Here is a 23,586-nt window from a genome sequence, read left to right on the forward strand (position 1 = left end):
GCCCAGGCTCTGGTCTAAACTAGGGCACTAGCCCAGGCTCTGGTCTAAACTAGGGCACTAGCCCAGGCTCTGGTCTAAACTAGGGCACTAGCCCAGGCTCTGGTCTAAACTAGGGCACCAGCCCAGGCTCTGGTCTAAACTAGGGCACCAGCCCAGGCTCTGGTCTAAACTAGGGCACCAGCCCAGGCTCTGGTCTAAACTAGGACACTAGCCCAGGCTCTGGTCTAAACTAGGGCACTAGCCCAGGCTCTGGTCTAAACTAGGGCACTAGCCCAGGCTCTGGTCTAAACTAGGGCACCAGCCCAGGCTCTGGTATAAACTAGGGCACTAGCCCAGGCTCTGGTCTAAACTAGGGCACTACATAGGATCAGAGAGTCCAGGCTCTGGTCTAAACTAGGGCACTAGCCCAGGCTCTGGTCTAAACTAGGGCACCAGCCCAGGCTCTGGTCTAAACTAGGGCACTAGCCCAGGCTCTGGTCTAAACTAGGGCACTACATAGGATCAGAGAGCCCAGGCTCTGGTCTAAACTAGGGCACTAGCCCAGGTTCTGGTCTAAACTAGGGCACTACATAGGATCAGAGAGTCCAGGCTCTGGTCTAAATTAGGGCACTAGCCCAGGCTTTGGTCTAAACTAGGGCACCAACCCAGGCTCTGGTCTAAACTAGGGCACCAACCCAGGCTCTGGTCTAAACTAGGCGTACCATGTGAGATGTAACCAAGTGAATGTGACGTAAAAATAGCAGAAAGTGATTAAGACTGTGTGATGTATTAAATTAATCTAATCAAGACCATTAATAATACAAAACCACAGTTATAATAGTCCACACACCACCAAATAAACCCACCTACCCACAGCTAGATCAAGCTGTTCCACCGAGGGACCTAAACCAGGGTCCTGTTCCTAAGGGCACACCGTTGCAAAACCTTTCTCTTTTTTTTGCAACGGAAAACACAAAACACGCATTTCTTATTGGATAAGTTCAGGTGACATCTCTCTCTCTCTCTCTGAGTGTTTTCTTCCGTAATGCGCCTACTGAACACAACCCAGGGTTATTCTGTAGGAGGGGAGGGGGGGGGGCTTGAAAAGAAAAGTCTGCAAATCAACATCAACACTACAGACTGAATCAACGGAAACCGTGTTGAACAAGGGGGCGCTGTGAGCATTTAAAGACAGGATGTGACATCACAGAGGACGATGTCATAGTTCCGTAAGGCTAGATTCGGTTGTGTCCTTGGCCATATGTGGAAAAAGGTCAAGGGTTAGCAGAGAGGCTGCTGGTCAGATGGTTCCTATGGCTACGTGTGTTTGGGTGGTAGGGGCTTGGAGATGTTGTCAGGGAATGTTTAAGTGATACACTAGTACCCTTTTCATTCTACTGAGCCACACCAAGCCAAACTCTACAAGGGCTGGTTACACATCCAGTATCCACCTAGTTGCTTGAACCATACACTGGAAAAGGACAATGTGAAAAGATTATAACCAGTCCAGTATGGCTCGGGTCGGCCCTGTAGTGTGAATCGGTCATAGTGCCTGTCAGGGTTGGGGTCAATTCCATTTGAATTCAGAAAGTAAAACCAAATTCCAAATTTTCATAATTGAAAAGCATTGACGAGAATTGGAATTTCAATGTATTTCTTGAATTGTCTGGAATTGAGCCTAACCTTGGTTTCTTTAGTCCTGATGGAGAAAGTGAGTTTATTAAACAGACAAGACCTCTTTAACAATAGCATTAGACTGTCTCCATTATACCACATGGCATTAACAGACAAGACCCATCTCACTGATACTTCTTTAACAGGACAGAGCCTAAAGTGTGTGTTCTCTTTTTCTCACTCAGAAAAATGTCTTAATGCAACAATTCCAACCTTGGGTTTAATAATACGAGTATTAGAGTTTGAAAGTATTTTCAAAACCAGACTCCATCCTATCAGAAGGCATCATTAGTTAGGAGGCGGTACTACAAAGAAGCAGACCTATCAGAAGGCATCATTAGTTAGGAGGCGGTACTATAAAGGAAACAGACCTATCAGAAGGCATCATTAGATAGGAGGCGGTACTACAAAGGAAACAGACCTATCTAATGATGCCTTCTGAAGGTCTGTTTCCAGTACGCCTCCTAACTGATGATGCCTTCTGATTACATGATGATGGATAGGAGGCGGTACTACAAAGGAAACAGACCTATCAGAAGGCATCATCAGTTAGGAGGCGGTACTTAAACCAGTGAGGGCTCTGCATGATATTTAACTGTTCATTTACTTTGTCTACATCCAAAATGGTACACTACTTTTTTTTTTTTTACCAGGACCCATAGGGCTCTGTTCAAAAGTAGTGCACTATGTAGGGAATATGGTGCCATTTGAAACACAGAATTTTTCATTATTTTACACCGGCTTGGAGGAGAGAGATATTAGTCCCACATCTGTTTGTACTGCCTTGCCAACTCCTATGGTCGTGGTCACACATGTCATGACAACATACAGTACAATGCCGTAATGAACCGAGAGTTGTGGTCAGTGATGTTAGTGGTAGAATAAATAGGTGGGATAAACTCTGCCTGTTGTGATGGAAAAATTAACACCGCCAATAATGAGTGAATTGTTCTGTCAAACTGTGGGTTAACTGTTAGGCAGAAAACAAGGAAAGTGTATTTCCCTCCACTCCCATCAGCGGTGTGACAACATAACAGTTGGCAAGAAAACACGAGTGAATCTGGAACTCAGCCTCGGGACACATGTCTTTCTTCTGTTTAACTCCCAGGGTCGACATTCTAGGTCTGCTGGAGGGGGGTGGAGCAGTCCCCAGTTTGTCCTCCTATCCACTAGGGGCGCTGTGGAGCAGTCCCCAGTTTGTCCACTAGAGGGGTTGTTTGTCCTCCTATCCACTAGGGGCGCTGTGGAGCAGTCTCCAATTTGTCCACTAGAGGAGCCAACTGTCTGTAAACTAAAAGTAGGCGACACAATGACCCGTTTTACCTGACCGTAACAACGTTGGATTGTTAGGCAACATTTGACCAAAGGGATGCAGTGGAGGGGGAGGGTGGTGTGTATATATAAATATATAAAATATAATACAATGAGAATGAGAAATCACTTTATACAAATTATTTGGTTAGTGTATACATGTTATATGCACAGTATCCACAAACCTTTGTAGTGTACACATTTAGTTCTAAGCATTACATAGCCAACCGTATTTATTTATCGTATCCGTTTTTTTAATAGCATTTAAAAAAAAGACACCTTTCGCTTACTCTGTAAAGAAAAACGAAATAAAAAAAGGCACATCTGAGCATGATGCATGTTATTTCAGCATTTTTAAAAATGAAATGGCATATTTGAGAGGAGAGAGAGAGGAGGACAGTGACATCTGGTTAATAGAGGCTTCCTCTCGATGTGAATCCAGATATCTGAAACAGCCACTTGTTCCCAGTTTGTCCACTAGAGGAGCTGTTTGTCCTCCTATCCACTAGAGGAGCTGTGGAGCAGTCCCCAGTTTGTCCACTAGAGGAGCTGTTTGTCCTCCTATCCACTAGAGGAGCTGTGGAGCAGTCCCCAGTTTGTCCACTAGAGGAGCTGTTTGTCCTCCTGTCCACTAGGGGCGCTGTGGAGCAGTCCCCAGTTTGTCCACTAGAGGAGCTGTTTGTCCTCCTGTCCACTAGGGGAGCTGTGGAGCAGTCCCCAGTTTGTCCACTAGAGGAGCTGTTTGTCCTCCTATCCACTAGGGGTGCTGTGGAGCCGTCCCCAGTTTGTCCACTCGAGGAGCTGTTTGTCCTCCTATATACTCGGGGAGCTGTGAAGCAGTCCCCAGTTTGTCCACTAGAGGAGCCAACTGTCCATTTGTTCCAGGCTTTGTTGGGGTTGCTGCGTATGAGGAGTCCAGTGCTGAATTTCCATACCAACACTGCAGGCTGGTACAGTACTGGGTATGATGGTAGTAGAGCTGCAGATAGTGCTGGACAGACAGACAGCAGCACTTAGTTTGGGTTAAGACATCATCTTGGCTTTCAGCTAGCCTGGCTATAGGTCTGTTCTTGCCCACGCCATATGGAATTGACATGACAAATAGCCATAAGAGAACAGAGTAGGCCAAAAGGCCAAACAGATCTGGGACCAGGCTAGCTTTAAAAGGAACGTGCTAGTAGATACCCATAGACTTCCAGTCATGTTGCGCAAACGCTAGTTAGCATTGGTTCATGAAACTACCTGTAACCTCCCTCACGCTGGACACAGAGATGTAACAATGGTATAATACACAACATCATCTGACTCTGGGGAAGTTACACTGGCTACATTCCAAAGTATCACTTCAAGACATGCCTGGCTGCTATAGTTACCGCCTCCCTGGCCCGAGAATGAGATATCTCAATGTTGTCGTCACTCAGCCTACTCTTCTTCCCGAGATCTGGGCTTTGTCCAGACATAAGAGATAGATAGAGGACTCATTTATATCAGTGCCATTATAGCATATGTGACAGCATGGGCAGCTCCATAGAGATAGATAGAGGACTAATTTATATCAGTGCCATTATAGCATCTGTGACAGCATGGGCAGCTCCATAGAGATAGATAGAGGACTCATTTATATCCGCGCCATTATAGTGTCTGTGACAGCATGGGCAGCTCCATAGAGATCGATAGAGGACTCATTTATATCAGTGCCATTATAGCATCTGTGACAGCATGGGCAGCTCCATAGAGATCGATAGAGGACTCATTTATATCAGTGCCATTATAGCATCTGTGACAGCATGGGCAGCTCCATAGAGATCGATAGAGGACTCATTTATATCAGTGCCATTATAGCATCTGTGACAGCATGGGCAGCTCCATAGAGATCGATAGAGGACTCATTTATATCAGTGCCATTATAGCATCTGTGACAGCATGGGCAGCTCCATAGAGATCGATAGAGGACTCATTTATATCAGTGCCATTATAGCATCTGTGACAGCATGGGCAGCTCCATAGAGATCGATAGAGGACTCATTTATATCAGTGCCATTATAGCATCTGTGACAGCATGGGCAGCTCCATAGAGATCGATAGAGGACTCATTTATATCAGTGCCATTATAGCATGTGACAGCATGGGCAGCTCCATAGAGATCGATAGAGGACTCATTTATATCAGTGCCATTATAGCATGTGACAGCATGGGCAGCTCCATAGAGATCGATAGAGGACTCATTTATATCAGTGCCATTATAGCATGTGACAGCATGGGCAGCTCCATAGAGATCGATAGAGGACTCATTTATATCAGTGCCATTATAGCATGTGACAGCATGGGCAGCTCCATAGAGATCGATAGAGGACTCATTTATATCAGTGCCATTATAGCATCTGTGACAGCATGGGCAGCTCCATAGAGATCGATAGAGGACTCATTTATATCAGTGCCATTATAGCATCTGTGACAGCACCATAGAGATCGATAGAGGACTCATTTATATCAGTGCCATTATAGCATCTGTGACAGCTCCATAGAGATAGATAGAGGACTCATTTATATCAGTGCCATTATAGCATCTGTGACAGCATGGGCAACAACTCACAGGAATCCCCACTCAGTTGTCCACCTTGACTACTTTAAAATGACGGAAGCACGGTGGAAGCCCTCAATGGTGCTGCCCATGCTAATATAGCCTTTTGGCCACTAGAGGCCTCTATCGTTTTCTATAGTCCAGACACAAACAGACTTCTCCATCACATGACTGACGAGGGGAGACGAGTCGACGTCACTGCTGCCCTGCCCCAGCTAAAAGTGGATCCCACCCTACACTACCCTCTCCGTCAATCTGTCATCCGATATGTCCATCCGTCGGTCTCTCTCCCTCATTCTGAATGGCTCCCTGCCTCAGGTTAGAGGTCAGTGCTGTGGGATTAAAGGCTAACATCTGAAGTAGAGGGTGGAGCTACGACCAAGGGGGGGGATGTTTATTCAATAGTCGCACACCGTAGCAAAAAAAACCTTTTTTCTTTTGTTTTGCTAAACGCTTTCAGTCAGTCAGTTCTGAATTTGCATCCCATTTTTTTTTAGTTTGTCTTATCATTCCTCAAAAATAAAATGTATCCCTTAAGTTTTCTCCCTCTGCATCAAATGAAACTTTGGCTACAAAGTTAGAGATTATTAGAGAACAACAGAACACAAATGGGAAGAGTTGAGAGGCCTCAGAGGATTCTGAAAACACTCTGCTCATGCTCGCCCCAGACAGAACCGCGGTACAGAACCGCGGGAAGAGCAATTGATAAGTTTGATCATTAAAGAGCAGTGAAGTCCGAATAGGTCCAGTGACTGTCAGTCTGCGAGCCACAGGGAAAGACTGACTCCTGGGAAAGTGAGTGAATGCTGCTCCTAGCACTACAGTGTGCCAATGGAACAGCGGAACCACAAATACAGAACACGGGGCTACCGAACTGAACCAGGACAGGCTGGAGAACCCGGGGTAAATGTTTTTTTTTTTTAAACTGTCAGGGAAGGAGAAGGGCAACTGCCAGAGCATAGCTTGCTGTCCTGTCCACTCTAGCACAGAGTGGGACGTCCGTACCAAGAAAGAAACGCAGTGACATGTGCTGTGCTGTGTACAGGTATGTGACACGCACACACACACACACACACACACACACACACACATCCACACACACACACACACCCACACATCCACGTACACACACACACCCACAGAGAGGAGGAGTTTGAATCAGTGTCTTGAGGCTACTTGTTCATTGGCTGGCACACTGTGGTGTATTTTCAATTGGCATGAAGGCGGAGCTACTGATTCCTGAGAGGCGTGGCAGGAGATGAGTGGGCGTGGTTTGGAGTGTGGTTGAAAACTAAGTCTTCTTTACGATCAGTAGCTTTAAAATCATGATTAGTTTGTTTTCATCCGCTCTAGGTCATCAGGTCATAGTTCATAGTCTGATGCAGGTCATAGTTCATAGTTTAATGTAGGACATAGTTTGTTTGCAGTTTGTTTTGTGTGGAGCAACTCAAAGGCTTCCATGTTGACAACAAAAACAATAACAACAAAAGAAGCAGAAGGCTCCTCATTGGCTAGTGTCCGTGTTCTCCACCAATGAGAGGCTCTGTAACGGGGGCGGCAACAGCTCCCTCTTGTAGGTCTTTGGGGGGAGTTTGGGGAGCTGGGGGGAGGAGTTGGAGTTGTGGCGAGGGGGCACAGGGGGCGCCATGATGGGCAGCGGGAGAGGGCAGAGACTGTTCTGACTAGCGCTGAGGGGGCAGCTCCGTCGGGGACGCGGGAGAGGGGTGCCCGGGGGTGTGCCGGGGGATGAAGGGGAGCTGCCAAAGTCCCAGTGGAAGCGTCCGACAGGGGAGGGTTGAAGGTTCAGGGGGTAGTTGATGAAGATCTCTGGGGGTCTCTGGGGGACGGGTGGAGGGGTGTCTGGCTGGGGGTCCCGGGGAGGTGGTGGTGGGGGGCTGGAGAGGGGGCCGTCGCTGGGGCTATTGTAGATCGGGGCGCGGGGCTGGATCCTGGGGAGAGGAGGGGGCAGTCTGGGCGGGATGGCTGGAGGACTGTCAGACCTGGAACTCAACTAGAACACATGGTGGTCACAGTTAGATAAACTAACAAATTAATATATTTCTGAATTAAAACACAAACAGGATCCAAACAGTGATTGTTGACAAGAAGTCAGACTGAACTCACAGAGAAAAATATTTCAAAAGAATTCAACGCCAATATTTCACAACAATAAATGGTGTACTGTATACTGTGTTACCAAGAGCATCCTATTTCACAAGAACACACAAACTCGAAATGCAACAAGCACTAAGGAGGACATTGTATGCATGTGAGTGTCAGGGTTTCCTCTAGCCGGCTATTAGCCAAAAAATAAATAAGAAAAGCAGACAAAAAAAAAGAAAAAAAGAAAAGATCCCCATTGTGAAATAATGAGCTACTAGTTTTATTTCTCAACTGGTAATTGAAGCGCGCTTCCTATTCGTCATAGGCAGCTTGGCTGGCTTCCTATTCGTCATAGGCAGCTAGGCTGGCTTCCTATTCGTCATAGGCAGCGAGGCTGGCTTCCTATTCGTCATAGGCAGCGAGGCTGGCTTCCTATTCGTCATAGGCAGCTAGGCTGGCTTCCTATTCGTCATAGGCAGCTAGGCTGGCTTCCTATTCGTCATAGGCAGCTTGGCTGGCTTCCTATTCGTCATAGGCAGCTAGGCTGGCTTCCTATTCGTCATAGGCAGCGAGGCTGGCTTCCTATTCGCCATAGGCAGCTAGGCTACAGAGTCAATACAGAGTCAATGTGGAGGCTATATACAGGGGGTACCGGTACAGAGTCAATGTGGAGGCTATATACAGGGTATTACGGTACAGAGTCAATGTGGAGGCTATATACAGGGTATTACGGTACAGAGTCAATGTGGAGGCTATATACAGGGTATTACGGTACAGAGTCAATGTGGAGACTATATACAGGGGGTACCGGTACAGAGTCAATGTGGAGGCTATATACAGGGTATTACGGTACAGAGTCAATGTGGAGGCTATATACAGGGTATTACGGTACAGAGTCAATGTGGAGACTATATACAGGGGGTACCGGTACAGAGTCAATGTGGAGGCTATATACAGGGTATTACGGTACAGAGTCAATGTGGAGACTATATACAGGGGGTACCGGTACAGAGTCAATGTGGAGGCTATATACAGGGGGTACGGTACAGAGTCAATGTGGAGGCTATATACAGGGGGTACCGGTACAGAGTCAATGTGGAGGCTATATACAGGGGGTACCGATACAGAGTCAATGTGGAGGCTATATACAGGGGGTACCGGTACAGAGTCAATGTGGAGGCTATATACAGGGGGTACCGGTACAGAGTCAATGTGGAGGCTATATACAGGGGTACCGGTACAGAGTCAATGTGGAGGCTATATACAGGGGGTACCGGTACAGAGTCAATGTGGAGGCTATATACAGGGGGTACCGGTACAGAGTCAATGTGGAGGCTATATACAGGGGGTACCGATACAGAGTCAATGTGGAGACTATATACAGGGGGTACCGGTACAGAGTCAATGTGGAGGCTATATACAGGAGGTACCGGTAGAGTCAATGTGGAGGCTATATACAGGGTATTACGGTACAGAGTCAATGTGGAGGCTTATATACAGGGGGTACCAGTACAGAGTCAATGTGGAGGCTATATACAGGGGGTACCGGTACAGAGTCAATGTGGAGGCTATATACAGGGGGTACCGGTACAGAGTCAATGTGGAGGCTATATACAGGGGGTACCGGTACAGAGTCAATGTGGAGGCTATATACAGGGGGTACCGGTACAGAGTCAATGTGGAGGCTATATACAGGGGGTACCGATACAGAGTCAATGTGGAGACTATATACAGGGGGTACCGGTACAGAGTCAATGTGGAGACTATATACAGGGGGTACCGGTACAGAGTCAATGTGGAGGCTATATACAGGGGGTACCGGTACAGAGTCAATGTGGAGGCTATATACAGGGGGTACCGGTACAGAGTCAATGTGGAGGCTTTATATAGGGGGCATTTTTTGTGTGAATTTTTTGTGAATTTTTTTGTGTGAATTTTTTTGTGTGAATTTGACCCCTTTTTCACAGTAAGGTTATATACACCTGTTGTATTCGATGCATGTGACAAATCAAATGTGATTGTGATTGAGAGAGGACTCGGGCTATATCAGATTTCCTCTCCTTTCTTCGCACAGGAAAACGTTTGTCCATTTTAAAAACACATTTCATACAATTCTACTACACTTTATATGACTGGAGGAGAGATTAGCTGAATATATATTTTTTAATACAACAAATGACAAGGTAGCCTTACTCTGCTAACACTGACGAACAGATCAATAAATACGACCGTGCCATATAAAGGCAGGCCTATGAGAAGGTGAAGACACGAAGGGAATACGACATCCTTCTAAACCTGGAGGAGGAAATTATTTGTTATAAAACAAAGTGTCACGGAGCCGATGATAAAGACAGTGACTCTGTACACTCCCCCTCCGAGGGAGATGGCCGCTGTTCCCCACTGGTGACTCTGTACACTCCCCCTCCGAGGGAGATGGCCGCTGTTCCCCACTGGTGACTCTGTACACTCCCCCTCCGAGGGAGATGGCCGCTGTTCCCCACTGGTGACTCTGTACACTCCCCTCCGAGGGAGATGGCCGCTGTTCCCCACTGGTGACTCTGTACACTCCCCCTCCGAGGGAGATGGCCGCTGTTCCCCACTGGTGACTCTGTACACTCCCCCTCCGAGGGAGATGGCCGCTGTTCCCCACTGGTGCCTCTGTACACTCCCCCTCCGAGGGAGATGGCCGCTGTTCCCCACTGGTGACTCTGTACACTCCCCTCCGAGGGAGATGGCCGCTGTTCCCCACTGGTGACTCTGTACACTCCCCCTCCGAGGGAGATGGCCGCTGTTCCCCACTGGTGACTCTGTACACTCCCCCTCCGAGGGAGATGGCCGCTGTTCCCCACTGGTGACTCTGTACACTCCCCTCCGAGGGAGATGGCCGCTGTTCCCCACTGGTGACTCTGTACACTCCCCTCCGAGGGAGATGGCCGCTGTTCCCCACTGGTGACTCTGTACACTCCCCCTCCGAGGGAGATGGCCGCTGTTCCCCACTGGTGACTCTGTACACTCCCCCTCCGAGGGAGATGGCCGCTGTTCCCCACTGGTGACTCTGTACACTCCCCCTCCGAGGGAGATGGCCGCTGTTCCCCACTGGTGACTCTGTACACTCCCCCTCCGAGGGAGATGGCCGCTGTTCCCCACTGGTGCCAATGAGACTTTTCACTCAATTAAGAAAAGCATTTTGAAAACTAAAAAAGACAGTTCTCTTTACAACAATAGCTATTTGTTTTTCCACGATTGTATTTTTTATATTGCGATATGCCTGGCTGGGTCTCTCTGCTTTTCACTGACAGTCGCAACTCAACTATCATCTATTTGGTCATTCGCTGCCCAAATTGTGGGCCCTTCTTGGGCTCCCGAGTGGCGCAGCGGTCTAAGGCACTGCATGTCAGTGCTAGAGGCGTCACTACAGACCCTGGTTCGATTCCAAACTTTTTTCTTGTGGCCAAATCATGCTTTCTGGTATAGTAGTCTATTTTGAATGATTTTATTTATTTCTGTACAGACAAGAGTAAGCCAATTAGGCTGTATCATTATGGAAATGTTAATATGTACTTGAGGGGAAATTGCTCATCGGAATTCGGTAAGAATGACGCACGTCGTTGCCTCCGAGTTCCACGTTCTGGTAAGATAAAACGACCACAATGTAAAATGTGATTTCTGTCATTCTGAGCCCTGTGTGGATGAACGCTCTAATTTAGGTTAAGCAACCACTGCATACACGGGTCTGGTACATTTCTTAAATGTTTGGTAAATTAAAATTCTGACGTTCAAATGTCCCGTGCCATATTTTCTTAACAGAAACCGTGGTGTGTGTGTGTGTGTTTTAACCTTGGTCTCAGAGTAAGCATCCTTCCTCCGCGGGGGAAGTGGAGGGGGTTTGAGTAAGTCCTCTCCTAGCTGGTGAAGGCTTCCACACGATACTGACTGGACCTCTACACATAGCAGGGTACAAGAGATCAATCAATCAAATGTATTGATAAAGCCCTTTTAACACCAGCAGGGGGGGCTCGACACAGCAGGGGGGACTCGACACAGCAAGTGGGTGACTCGACACAGCAAGGGGGTGACTCGACACAGCAGGGGGGGGACTCGACACAGCAAGGGGTGGGACTCGACACAGCAGGGGGACTCGACACAGCAGGGGGGGGGGGGGGGGCTCGACACAGCAAGGGGTGACTCGACACAGCAAGGGGGTGACTCGACACAGCAGGGGGGGGGACTCGACACAGCAAGGGGGTGGGACTCGACACAGCAGGGGGGACTCGACACAGCAGGGGGGGGGGGGGGGGGGGGCTCGACACAGCAAGGGGGTGACTCGACACCGCAAGGGGGTGACTCGACACCGCAAGGGGGTGACTCGACACCGCAAGGGGGTGACTCGACACCGCAAGGGGGTGACTCGACACCGCAGGGGGGAGGGGGACTCGACACAGCAGGGGGAGGGGGACTCGACACAGCAAGGGGGTGACTCGACACAGCAGGGGGAGGGGGACTCGACACAGCAAGGGGGTGACTCGACACAGCAGGGGGAGGGGGACTCGACACAGCAGGGGGGTGGGACTCGACACAGCAAGGGGGGACTCGACACAGCAGGGGGAGGGGACTCGACACAGCAAGGGGATGGGACTCGACACAGCAGGGGGGACTCGACACAGCAGGGGGGGGGCTCGACACAGCAGGGGAGGGGGGACTCGACACAGCAGGGGAGGGGGGACTCGACACAGCGGGGGGGACTCGACACAGCAGGGGGGACTCGACACAGCAGGGGAGGGGGGACTCGACACAGCAGGGGAGGGGGACTCGTAACACTCACTTGAGGGTGGGAGGAGTACATTAGCGAATATGGAGTTTCCACCTGTAAAATGAAGACAGATGTTGAAATATATCGGTTCTACCAATATCACCAGCGATAAGTGTGTGTCTATGTGTGTGTGTGTGCACACTTGGACATTGGTGTCTGTGTGCCTGTCTCTATGTGCCCCAGCCTCACCGTAGGAGTTGCAGAGGTCTTGCTCCATGAAGACAGAGATGAGGTCTGAGGTGGCAGACTGCGGGGGGGTGGGGGTGTTGGGTGAGGTGGGGACCGAGGCTACGGAAGAGGTCTCATGCTCTGTCTCAGCGATGCTCCTGAAGGTGATCTTGTGCGGGGGCTCTCTCTCCAGGGGTACGGGGTGGCCCTTCAGGGTCCCTGATGTAGAGGTGCGCACCGGCCGGATCCCCGGGGACTTCAGGGGGTACATGGTCTTCCTGGGCTGGGGGGGGGGGGGGGGGGGGTAAAAAGAGGAGGGTTGAGGACCTGGTAACTGTTAAGCACTTTGTTAAAAAAGACAGATGAATTTATGAAAAATTATTATCTGCACAGGGACTGGAGTGAATTCAGGAAGTCATCTAAAATTCCAATTTAAAAATGTTTCTCATTGCTTTTCATCTTCCTGCTCCATTTTTTATTTACTGATATAGAACTGATCATCGCCCTGACGGACGATACAGATAAATGAATCTTACGAATCGTGGCGGCTGCTTGCAGTTGCGAGGCTCAATCTCCTGAGACTTGTTGAACAGATAGTCAGAGAACTCCTTCTCACCCAGACTGCCCATCGGGTTCAGGTTCTCAAAAAACCTCTAGGACGAGAAAAAAACAAAAACACAAGACACAATGCAGGCCATCAGATGAATAATACTCCTTAAGAGTGGATCATGGCAAGGAGAACACTGTCATTCTGGTGCAGAAGAGGGAGAGGCCGAGATAAAAAAAAAGGAGGGAGGGAGAGGAAGAGGAGGGGAAGAGAGAGTGAGAGGAGGGGAAGAGAGAGTGAGAGGAGGGGAAGAGATGGAGAGGAGGGGAAGAGAGAGTGAGAGGAGGGGAAGAGAGAGTGAGAGGAGGGGAAGAGATGGAGAGGAGGGGAAGAGAGAGTGAGAGGAGGGGAAAGAGAGAGTGAGAGGAGGGGAAGAGATGGAGAGGAGGGGAAGAGATGGAGAGGAGGGGAAGAGAGAGTGAGAGGAGGGGAAGAGATGGAGAGGAGGGGAAGAGAGAGGGAGAGGAGGGGAAGAAAGAGTGAGAGGAGGGGAAGAGAGAGGAGGGAAGAGAGAGGAGGGGAAGAGAGAGTGAGAGGAGGGGAAGAGAGAGAGGGAGAGGAGGGGAAGAGAGATGGAGAGGAGGGGAAGAGAGATGGAGAGGAGGGGAAGAGATGGAGAGGAGGGGAAGAGAGAGTGAGAGGAGGGGAAGAGAGAGTGAGAGGAGGGGAAGAGATGGAGAGGGGAGGGGAAGAGAGAGGGAGAGGAGGGGAAGAAAGAGTGAGAGGAGGGGAAGAAAGAGTGAGAGGAGGGGAAGAGAGGGAGAGGAGGGGAAGAGAGATGGAGAGGAGGGGAAGGGAGAGGAGGGGAAGAGAGAGAAAGAGGAGGGGAGATGGAGGGGAAGAGAGAGAGAGGAGGGGAAGAGAGAGTGAGAGGAGGGGAAGAGATGGAGAGGAGGGGAAGAGAGAGGAGGGGAAGAAAGAGTGAGAGGAGGGGAAGAGAGAGAGAGGAGGGGAAGAGAGTGGGTGAGGAGGGGAAGAGAGAGGGAGAGGAGGGGAAGAGAGAGGAGGGGAAGAAAGAGTGAGAGGAGGGGAAGAGAGAGAGGAGGGGAAGAGAGAGGGAGAGGGAGGGGAAGAGAGATGGAGAGGAGGGGAAAGAGAGGAGGGGAGAGAGAGGAGGGGAAGAAAGAGTGAGAGGAGGGGAAGAGAGAGAGAGGAGGGGAAGAGAGAGGGAGAGGAGGGGAAGAGAGAGGGAGAGGAGGGGAAGAGAGATGGAGAGGAGGGGAAGAGAGAGGAGGGGAAGAGAGAGGGAGAGGAGGGGAAGAGAGAGAAAGAGGAGGGGAGATGGAGGGGAAGAGAGAGAGAGGAGGGGAAGAGAGAGAGAGGAGGGGAAGAGAGGTGGAGAGGAGGGGAAAAGAGATGGAGAGGAAGTAAATAGTGGTTTATGAATACACTGACAGACTGATTGGTCCACCTTGGTGTCCTGCTGGACCTTGAGACAGTAAGGCTAGTTTTGATTGGCCTACCTTGATGTCCTGATGGACCTTGAGACAATAAGGCTGGTTTTGATTGGCCTACCTTGATGTCCTGCTGCACCTTGAGACAGTAAGGCTGGTTTTGATTGGCCTACCTTGATGTCCTGCTGGACCTTGAGACAGTAAGGCTGGTTTTGATTGGCCTACCTTGATGTCCTGCTGGACCTTGAGACAGTACGGCTGTTTTGATTGGCCTACCTTGATGTCCTGCTGCACCTTGAGACAGTAAGGCTGGTTTTGATTGGCCTACCTTGATGTCCTGCTGCACCTTGAGACAGTAAGGCTGGTTTTGATTGGCCTACCTTGATGTCCTGCTGGACCTTGAGACAGTACGGCTGGTTCTGATACTGCTGGATCTCTCCTGTGATTTCTGCTACTTTCCTCCTCTTACTGAAGTTGATCAGCTCTTTGCCGTGTCTCTTCAGGAAGTCGGGGTTCCCCTCCTCTGTCTTCAGGATGTTGGTCAGGTAGATACCTGGGGACAGGGAGGAGAGCGACATGGTCAGAGTAGTCCAAGCTAAATACATCACTCAGTCAACCTAATACATCCAATGGCCCAGTGGGGTGGAGCATGACGCTAGCACCAACAGGGTTGAGGGGCTCGCATTCCCACATATATACTGAATCAATGTGTCACAGTTTGCTCCAGTTTCAACTGTTCTACCTTATTATTATTTGACCATGCTGGTCATTTATGAACATTTGAACATCTTGGCCATGTTCTGTTATAATCTCCACCCGGCACAGCCGGTAGAGGACTGGCCACCCCACATATGCTCTCTCTAATTCTCTTTCTTTCTCTCTCTCGGAGGACCTGAGCCCTAGGACCATGCCCCAGGACTACCTGACATGATGACTCCTTGCTGTCCCCAGTCCACCTGGCCGTGCTGCTGCTCCAGTTTCAACTGTTCTGCCTTATTATTATTCGACCATGCTGGTCATTTATGAACATTTGAACATCTTGGCCATGTTCTGTTATAATCTCTACCCGGCACAGCCAGAAGAGGACTGGCCACCCCACATAGCCTGGTTCCTCTCTAGGTTTCTTCCTAGGTTTTGGCCTTTCTAGGGAGTTTTTCCTAGCCACCGTGCTTCTACACCTGCATTGCTTGCTGTTTGGGGTTTTAGGCTGGGTTTCTGTACAGCACTTTGAGATATCAGCTGATGTACGAAGGGCTATATAAATAAATTTGATTTGATTTGAATGTCGAAAGTTCTGTAAGTTTGCTTTCGATAAAAGCGTCTGTTAAATTTAAAAAAAAAGACAATAAAAACACTCGGTTCTATCGGTGTTACCAAAGAAAGGCACGCAGGGAGGGTTAATGGACTTCAGCTTGGCCAGGTACTTCTTGAAATGGTCCTGGCTCAGTTCCACTGCTTCCTCGAGGATCCTCTTCTTCCTCTCGGGGACCGCCTGAAAGACGAGAACAACACGGACATCTCCCATTAACTTGCTGCGCCGTAAAAGCATAGAAATAGCGCACATAGAACAGATCTGCCACTTATCAGACTTGTTTTCGATGCGAACGACAGATCTATAAATAACATTTCTATGTGAATTTCGTTGGGTCGCCCCCACAAAGTGCCCAACAAGTAATATAACAATAGTAATATACCATTTAGTAAATGCTTTTATCCAAAGCGACTGACAGTCAAAGCTGACACACATTTGAAGTCTGGGTGGCCTCAGCGGGAATTGAACCCATAGCCCTTGGCGTTGCAAGCGCCTTAGACCACTGCGCCACTCGCGATGGCTACTTTTTATACATTGTAGCAAATACATTTATTTTTTGATACTTAAATATATTTAAAACCAAATACTTTTAGACTATTAAAAAGGTATCTTTACTTTTACTCAAATATGACAATTGGGTACTTTTTCCTCACCACTGCTGATAAGAGCAATGATGCTCATATATATATATATATATATATATATATATATATATATATATATATATATGAGCATCATTGCTCTTATCATATATATATATAACTCATAACAAATAACACATCATAACATATAACTCTTCACAGTTGTGTTCTGTGGGTGTCACAGAGTAGACCGATACCCCATTTCATTGATCCCCAATCCTTTGGTAAAGCTGTACAGTACAATGTGAATGTCAATGCACACAATAGGCTGACTGGGGGGGTGATTTCACACAGTCAGTCCCGCAATAAGAGCTGCAACGCTATTATTTGTGGAAATTCTTCACAGTTGTGTTCTGTGGGTGTCACAGAGTAGACCGATACCCCATTTCATTGCTCCACATTACAACACTCCAACCGTGTTTAATATCATCTAGTCTATGTCACGATTCCACCAATTGTAACCTTCTGCGTCCCTTTCAAAGAGAGACTTTAATTTTGAAGGCCAACCGCAAATTCCACTTTTGTGGCTAATCCATATTGTGGCTAGCTTCACAACACATAACCCGGTCCGGTCGAGCCTCACTAGCCAGAGGAAGTTAAGTGGCTAGCTAGCTAGTTATTTTTATGAACAGAAGTTCAACAATAGTGGCTACCTAGCTAATACTTACTTACATGGATTCCTAAATCATTACTAAGAATAATGAAAATTACTGCAGTTTCATTATTTTCAGGCTGGATGCATTGGTGCTAGCTAGCTACCAAGCTAAAGCTAGCTAGCTACCAAACGAAACCTAGTTAGCTACCAAGCTAAAGCTAGTTAGCTACCAAGCTAAAGCTAGTTAGCTACCAAGCTAAAGCTAGTTAGCTACCAAGCTAAAGCAAGCTACCAAGCTAAAGCTAGTTTGCTGCCGCAGAAGTTGCTAATAACATCTGTATCAAAGGTATTTGCAAACATTTTTAATCCTGCTCATTTGATCCTGATCTTATTTCAAATGCTCACACACAGACCTTTCCCCCATTCGGTCTAACAAATAATGCCTCATTACCAACGTGCTATTGTGAACACGTCGTTCGTGGCCGGTGTTTGCTTGTTTGCAGTCTTTTATTTTTTGTACAGTTTTGACAGTGCGACTGATCGTCGTGGAGGAGCTAAAAATAAAATGGTGTTTTTTTGACATGCCAAATTAAAAGCTTATTTGACGCGTCACGTCTTTTGACGTGAATCATTTTTTTTTTGACAGGAAAAGACCCAAACGGCATTCCATAGTGAAGGTGTTGCGCTCACCTCAAAGGTGTGATCGAGCCGGTAGACAGGGACAGAGTTGATGGCGGAGACCACCTCCAGAACGCCGTTGAAATTGTTGAGCTCCTGAAACACCTGGAGGATCTCAATGACCCGGGTGAACACTGCTACCCTCTCATCCAGGTTCTCTGCTTCCACAATACACCTGACAGAGAGAGACAGAGAGAGCGACAGAGACAGAGACAGAGAGAGAGAGAGAGAGGATATCAGTATTACAGTTACTGACTGAGTTCACAGCAGGGAGATGTTCAGTAGGGCACACAGTAGGAAAATAATTATTATCGGACGAGTTCATGTTCGACTCGGTTTTATAACATATTCCACCTACTACTACCACCACCACCACCACTACTCACTTCTCAAACCACAGTGTGAGGTTGGTGGTGTGGCGGATCATTCTCAGTAGGTTGGGAGAGTTATTCTCCTTGTCCTCTTTGGTCCAGACACTCCCCACCAGCTCAGATGGCCTCACAGCCCTGGGGAGAGAATGGAGGCAGCAACACACTTCAATAAGACAGTAACACACTTCAATAAGACAGTAACACACTTCAATAAGACAGTAACACACTTCAATAAGACAGTAACACACTTCAAAAAGACAGTAACACACTTCAAAAAGACAGTAACACACTTCAAAAAGACAGTAACACACTTCAAAAAGACAGTAACACACTTCAAAAAGACAGTAACACACTTCAAAAAGACAGTAACACACTCCCCCACCAGCTCAGATGGCCTCACAGCCCTGGGGAGAGAATGGAGGCAGTAACACTCCCCCACCAGAAGGTGGCAGCAACACATTGCGCAGCACGTCTCTTGTCCCCTCTTAAGAGGAGAAGTTGTGAAAGGCTGTTTTTACGATCCATAGTCCCTCTGTTCAACATATTACATTGAAACAACACATTTCCACAGTCCTATGGACAACACATGATCTGCTAGCTTCCATTGGCTGGCAGGTTAAACCATGTTTGGTCAGATCAGTGAATGACGTGTCACTGATCACCATAGTAACAGCAGGTGTCGGCCTAACCTGTATAGCTCTGACTCCAACAGGGTGAGCTGGCGGGCGATCTCTATGGGGTGAAGGGTCATGAGGTCAAAGGTGTCCATCTGACCCAGGCGGCTGATGTGCCACTCGATGGGCGGGGCGGGCTCTCGAAGGTGATGTTGTGACTGACCCCGTTGGACTGAGTCTGCATCTTCCTCTTGATGATCTTGTTGATGGACTCCACCCACTTCCTCATCGACTTGCCTGAGGAAGGGGCACGTGACAAGGACTTGTTTTTTTCTTTTCTATCATTCATGACAATTAAGCCGAATTAAAACTTCACTAAAAGTAAAACATGACCATTGTCCAGTCCCTATCTAATCACCGTCAGAGGCTAAAAAGTAAAAGTGTGAGACTCTCTAACACCTTAATGTTTTATTGTGACAGTTCTGGTGGACACCAACCAATGCATTCATTATGCATAGCAACTTAACTTAAAACTTGATAACATTTTCTGCACAATAACATAAGTGACTAGTAAATAATAAGAGTAGCGAACAAAATGTGTCCCTGTGAGTGAACATATTTTGTATTGTAGTAAGAAATACTGTAGTAGTATTGAGGTAGTGCTGCAGTGGTATTGCGGTAGAAGTATTGCGGTAGTAGTATCAAGGTAGTCCTGTAGTAGTATTGAGGTAGTACTGTAATGGAACTGTAGTATCGGGGTAGTACTGTAGTACTGAGGTAGTACTGTAGTGGTATTGTAGTAGTATTGAGGTAGTAGTGGTACTGTAGTATTGAGGTAGTACTGTAGTATTGAGTTAGTACTGTAATATTGAGGTAGTACTGTAGTATTGAGGTGGTACAGTAGTAGTATTGGGTTAGTACTATGGTGGTACTGTAGTAGTATTGAGGTAGTACTGTAGTATTGAGTTAGTACTGTAATATTGAGGTAGTACTGCAGTATTGAGGTGGTACAGTAGTAGTATTGGGTTAGTACTATGGTGGTACTGTAGTAGTATTGAGGTAGTACTGTAGTGGTATTGTACTAGTATTGAGGTAGTACTGTAGTGGTATTGTAATAGTACTGAGGTAGTGGTACTGTAGTATTGAGGTAGTACTGTAGTGGTATTGTAAAGGTACTGTAGTAGTACTGTTGTAGTATTGAGGTAGTACTGTAGTGGTATTGTAGTATTGAGGTAGTGCTGTAGTGGTATTGTAGTGGTACTGTAGTAGTATTGAGGTAGTACTGTAGTGGTATTGTAATGGTACTGTAGTAGTATTGAGGTAGTACTGTAGTGGTATTGTAATGGTACTGTAGTAGTACTGTAGTAGTATTGAGGTAGTACTGTAGTGGTATTGTAATAGTACTGTAGTAGTATTGAGGTAGTAGTGTAGTGGTACTGTAATATTGAGGTAGTAGTGTAGTGGTATTGTAATAGTATTTTAACGGTACTGTAGTAGTACTGTAGTATTGAGGTAGTACCGTAGTGGTATTGCAATGGTAGTGTAGTAGTACTGTAGTGGTATTGTAGTAGTACTGAGGTAGTACTGCAGTGGTATTGTAATGCTACTGTAGTATCAGGGTAGTACTGTAGTATTGAGGTAGTACTGTTGTGGTATTGTAATGGTACTGTAGTATTGAGGTAGTAGTGTAGTATTGAGGTAGTAGTGTAGTACTGTAGTATTGAGGTAGTACCTCGTAGCTGTATAATGCTGCTGATGTACTCCTCCAGTCTGCCTCGTAGCTCAGGGTCGTTCTCAAAGTCATAGAAATGATGTTCCACCCACTGACGGAAAACATTCAGGACCCTGAGAGAGAGACACAGGAATGATCAGTCAAATTCATTTATAAAGCACTTTTTAGATCAATAGTTATCACTGTGATTAAAACAAAAATACTATTTTGAGAGATGCCACAGTAGAAAGTGGTAAGGTTCGGGCCACAGGAATGGTGATGATGGACCGCCCCCATCAAGGAGGGATCGATGAGTCTGATTGGACAGCGGGAGGGTGAGAAGGAGTCTTGATTGGACAGTGGGATGTACTCTGATTGGACAGAACGATGTACTCTGATTGGACAGAGGGATGTACTCTGATTGGACAGAGGGATGTACTCTGATTGGACAGAGGGATGTACTCTGATTGGACAGTGGGATGTACTCTGATTGGACAGAGGGATGTACTCTGATTGGACAGAGGGATGTACTCTGATTGGACAGAGGGATGTACTCTGATTGGACAGAGGGATGTACTCTGATTGGACAGAGGGAAGGAGTCTGATTGGACAGTGGGATGTACTCTGATTGGACAGTGGGAAGGAGTCTGATTGGACAGTGGGAAGGAGTCTGATTGGACAGTGGGAAGGAGACTGATTGGACAGTGGGAAGGAGACTGATTGGACAGTGGGATGTACTCTGATTGGACAGTGGGATGTACTCTGATTGGACAGTGGGATGTACTCTGATTGGACAGAGGGATGTACTCTGATTGGACAGAGGGATGTACTCTGATTGGACAGAGGGATGTACTCTGATTGGACAGTGGGACAGTGGGAAGGAGTTTGATTGGACAGTGGGATGTACTATGATTGGACAGAGGGATGTACTCTGATTGGACAGTGGGAAGGAGTCTGATTGGACAGTGGGAAGGAGTCTGATTGGACAGTGGGATGTACTCTGATTGGACAGAGGGATGTACTCTGATTGGACAGAGGGATGTACTCTGATTGGACAGAGGGATGTACTCTGATTGGACAGCGGGAAGGAGTCTGATTGGACAGTGGGAAGGAGACTGATTGGACAGTGGGATGTACTCTGATTGGACAGTGGGAAGGAGTCTGATTGGACAGTGGGAAGGAGTCTGATTGGACAGTGGGAAGGAGTCTGATTGGACAGTGGGATGTACTCTGATTGGACAGAGGGATGTACTCTGATTGGACAGAGGGATGTACTCTGATTGGACAGAGGGATGTACTCTGATTGGACAGTGGGAAGGAGTCTGATTGGACAGTGGGAAGGAGTATGATTGGACAGTGGGAAGGAGTCTGATTGGACAGTGGGAAGGAGTCTGATTGGACAGTGGGAAGGAGTCTGATTGGACAGTGGGAAGGAGTCTGATTGGATAGTGGGACAGTGGGAAGGAGTCTGATTGGACAGTGGGACAGTGGGAAGGAGTCTGATTGGACAGTGGTGATTATACCGGAGTTGGACGGGTTGGACGTACTCCCTCCGGAACCTCTGTAGCTCTGCAGCCATTGGCTGATCTCCGTTCCATAGCGCCTGCTTGTCTGCCTCGGTGGGCTCCGGCTCTGGGATCTCAATCCTGAGTGTCAAAAAGAATAATCATTCATTTCAGGCAAAAAAAACAACAAAAAAATACATATAAAAAAATATATTAAAAACAATCCAAACCACAGAACAGAGAACACAGACAACCAAAGCTTTATACAGGTGACATCAGATCTGAAGGACAAAACAGAACGAGCAGACATTTAATTTAAATTTTATTTCACCTTTATTTATAACTTGGAAAGTCAGTTAAGAACAAATTCTTATTTACAATCATGGCCTACACCGGCCAAACCCGGACGATGCTGGGCCAATTGGGACTCCAAATCACAGCCAGCTGTGATACAGCCTGGATTCGAACCAGGGTGTCTGTAGTGATGCTTCTTGCACTGAGATGCAGTGCCTTAGACCACTGTGCCACTCGGGAGCCCAGACAACACAGCATATTACCATCAACAGGTTAGGAGCCCGGATACAGTCATAGGTTGAGTGACAAATGGCACCCTATATAGGGCTCTGCTTTAGACCAGGGGTCCCACGGGGCTCTACTTTAGACCAGGGGTCCCACGGGGCTCTCCTTTAGACCAGGGGTCCCACGGGGCTCTACTTTAGACCAGGGGTCCCACGGGGCTCTACTTTAGACCAGGGGTCCCACGGGGCTCTACTTTAGACCAGGCGTCCCACGGGGCTCTACTTTAGACCAGGCGTCCCACGGGGCTCTACTTTAGACCAGGGTCCCACGGGGCTCTACTTTAGACCAGGGGTCCCACGGGGCTCTACTTTAGACCAGGGGTCCCACGGGGCTCTCCTTTAGACCAGGGGTCCCACAGGGCTCTACTTTAGACCAGGGTCCCACGGGGCTCTACTTTAGACCAGGGGTCCCACGGGGCTCTACTTTAGACCAGGGGTCCCACGGGGCTCTCCTTTAGACCAGGGGTCCCACGGGGCTCTCCTTTAGACCAGGGGTCCCACGGGGCTCTCCTTTAGACCAGGGGTCCCACGGGGCTCTCCTTTAGACCAGGGGTCCCACGGGGCTCTACTTTAGACCAGGGGTCCCACGGGGCTCTACTTTAGACCAGGCGTCCCACGGGGCTCTACTTTAGACCAGGCGTCCCACGGGGCTCTACTTTAGACCAGGGGTCCCACGGGGCTCTACTTTAGACCAGGGGTCCCACGGGGCTCTACTTTAGACCAGGGGTCCCACGGGGCTCTACTTTAGACCAGGCGTCCCACGGGGCTCTACTTTAGACCAGGGGTCCCACGGGGCTCTACTTTAGACCAGGGGTCCCACGGGGCTCTACTTTAGACCAGGGGTCCCACGGGGCTCTCCTTTAGACCAGGGGTCCCACAGGGCTCTACTTTAGACCAGGGGTCCCACGGGGCTCTACTTTAGACCAGGGGTCCCACGGGGCTCTACTTTAGACC

General features: G+C 48.1%; 1 protein-coding gene across 1 annotated transcript in view; it reads right to left on the reverse strand.

Annotated features, from left to right (window-relative positions):
* Positions 1-3,077: 3,077 nt before the first annotated feature.
* LOC135531052 (son of sevenless homolog 2-like) overlaps positions 3,078-23,586 on the reverse strand; it is a 96,871-nt gene continuing 76,362 nt past the window's right edge. Inside the window, 13 exon segments of the mRNA XM_064959188.1 lie at positions 3,078-7,556; positions 11,486-11,589; positions 12,471-12,512; positions 12,648-12,909; positions 13,163-13,279; positions 15,008-15,180; positions 16,002-16,119; positions 17,866-18,028; positions 18,240-18,359; positions 18,914-19,031; positions 19,034-19,135; positions 20,571-20,683; positions 22,073-22,195. Coding sequence (XP_064815260.1) covers positions 7,050-7,556; positions 11,486-11,589; positions 12,471-12,512; positions 12,648-12,909; positions 13,163-13,279; positions 15,008-15,180; positions 16,002-16,119; positions 17,866-18,028; positions 18,240-18,359; positions 18,914-19,031; positions 19,034-19,135; positions 20,571-20,683; positions 22,073-22,195 — 2,062 coding nt within the window. The 3' untranslated portion in view covers positions 3,078-7,049.

This window comes from Oncorhynchus masou, unplaced genomic scaffold, assembly GCF_036934945.1.
Source record: "Oncorhynchus masou masou isolate Uvic2021 unplaced genomic scaffold, UVic_Omas_1.1 unplaced_scaffold_1504, whole genome shotgun sequence".
Classification (NCBI taxonomy): domain Eukaryota; kingdom Metazoa; phylum Chordata; class Actinopteri; order Salmoniformes; family Salmonidae; genus Oncorhynchus; species Oncorhynchus masou.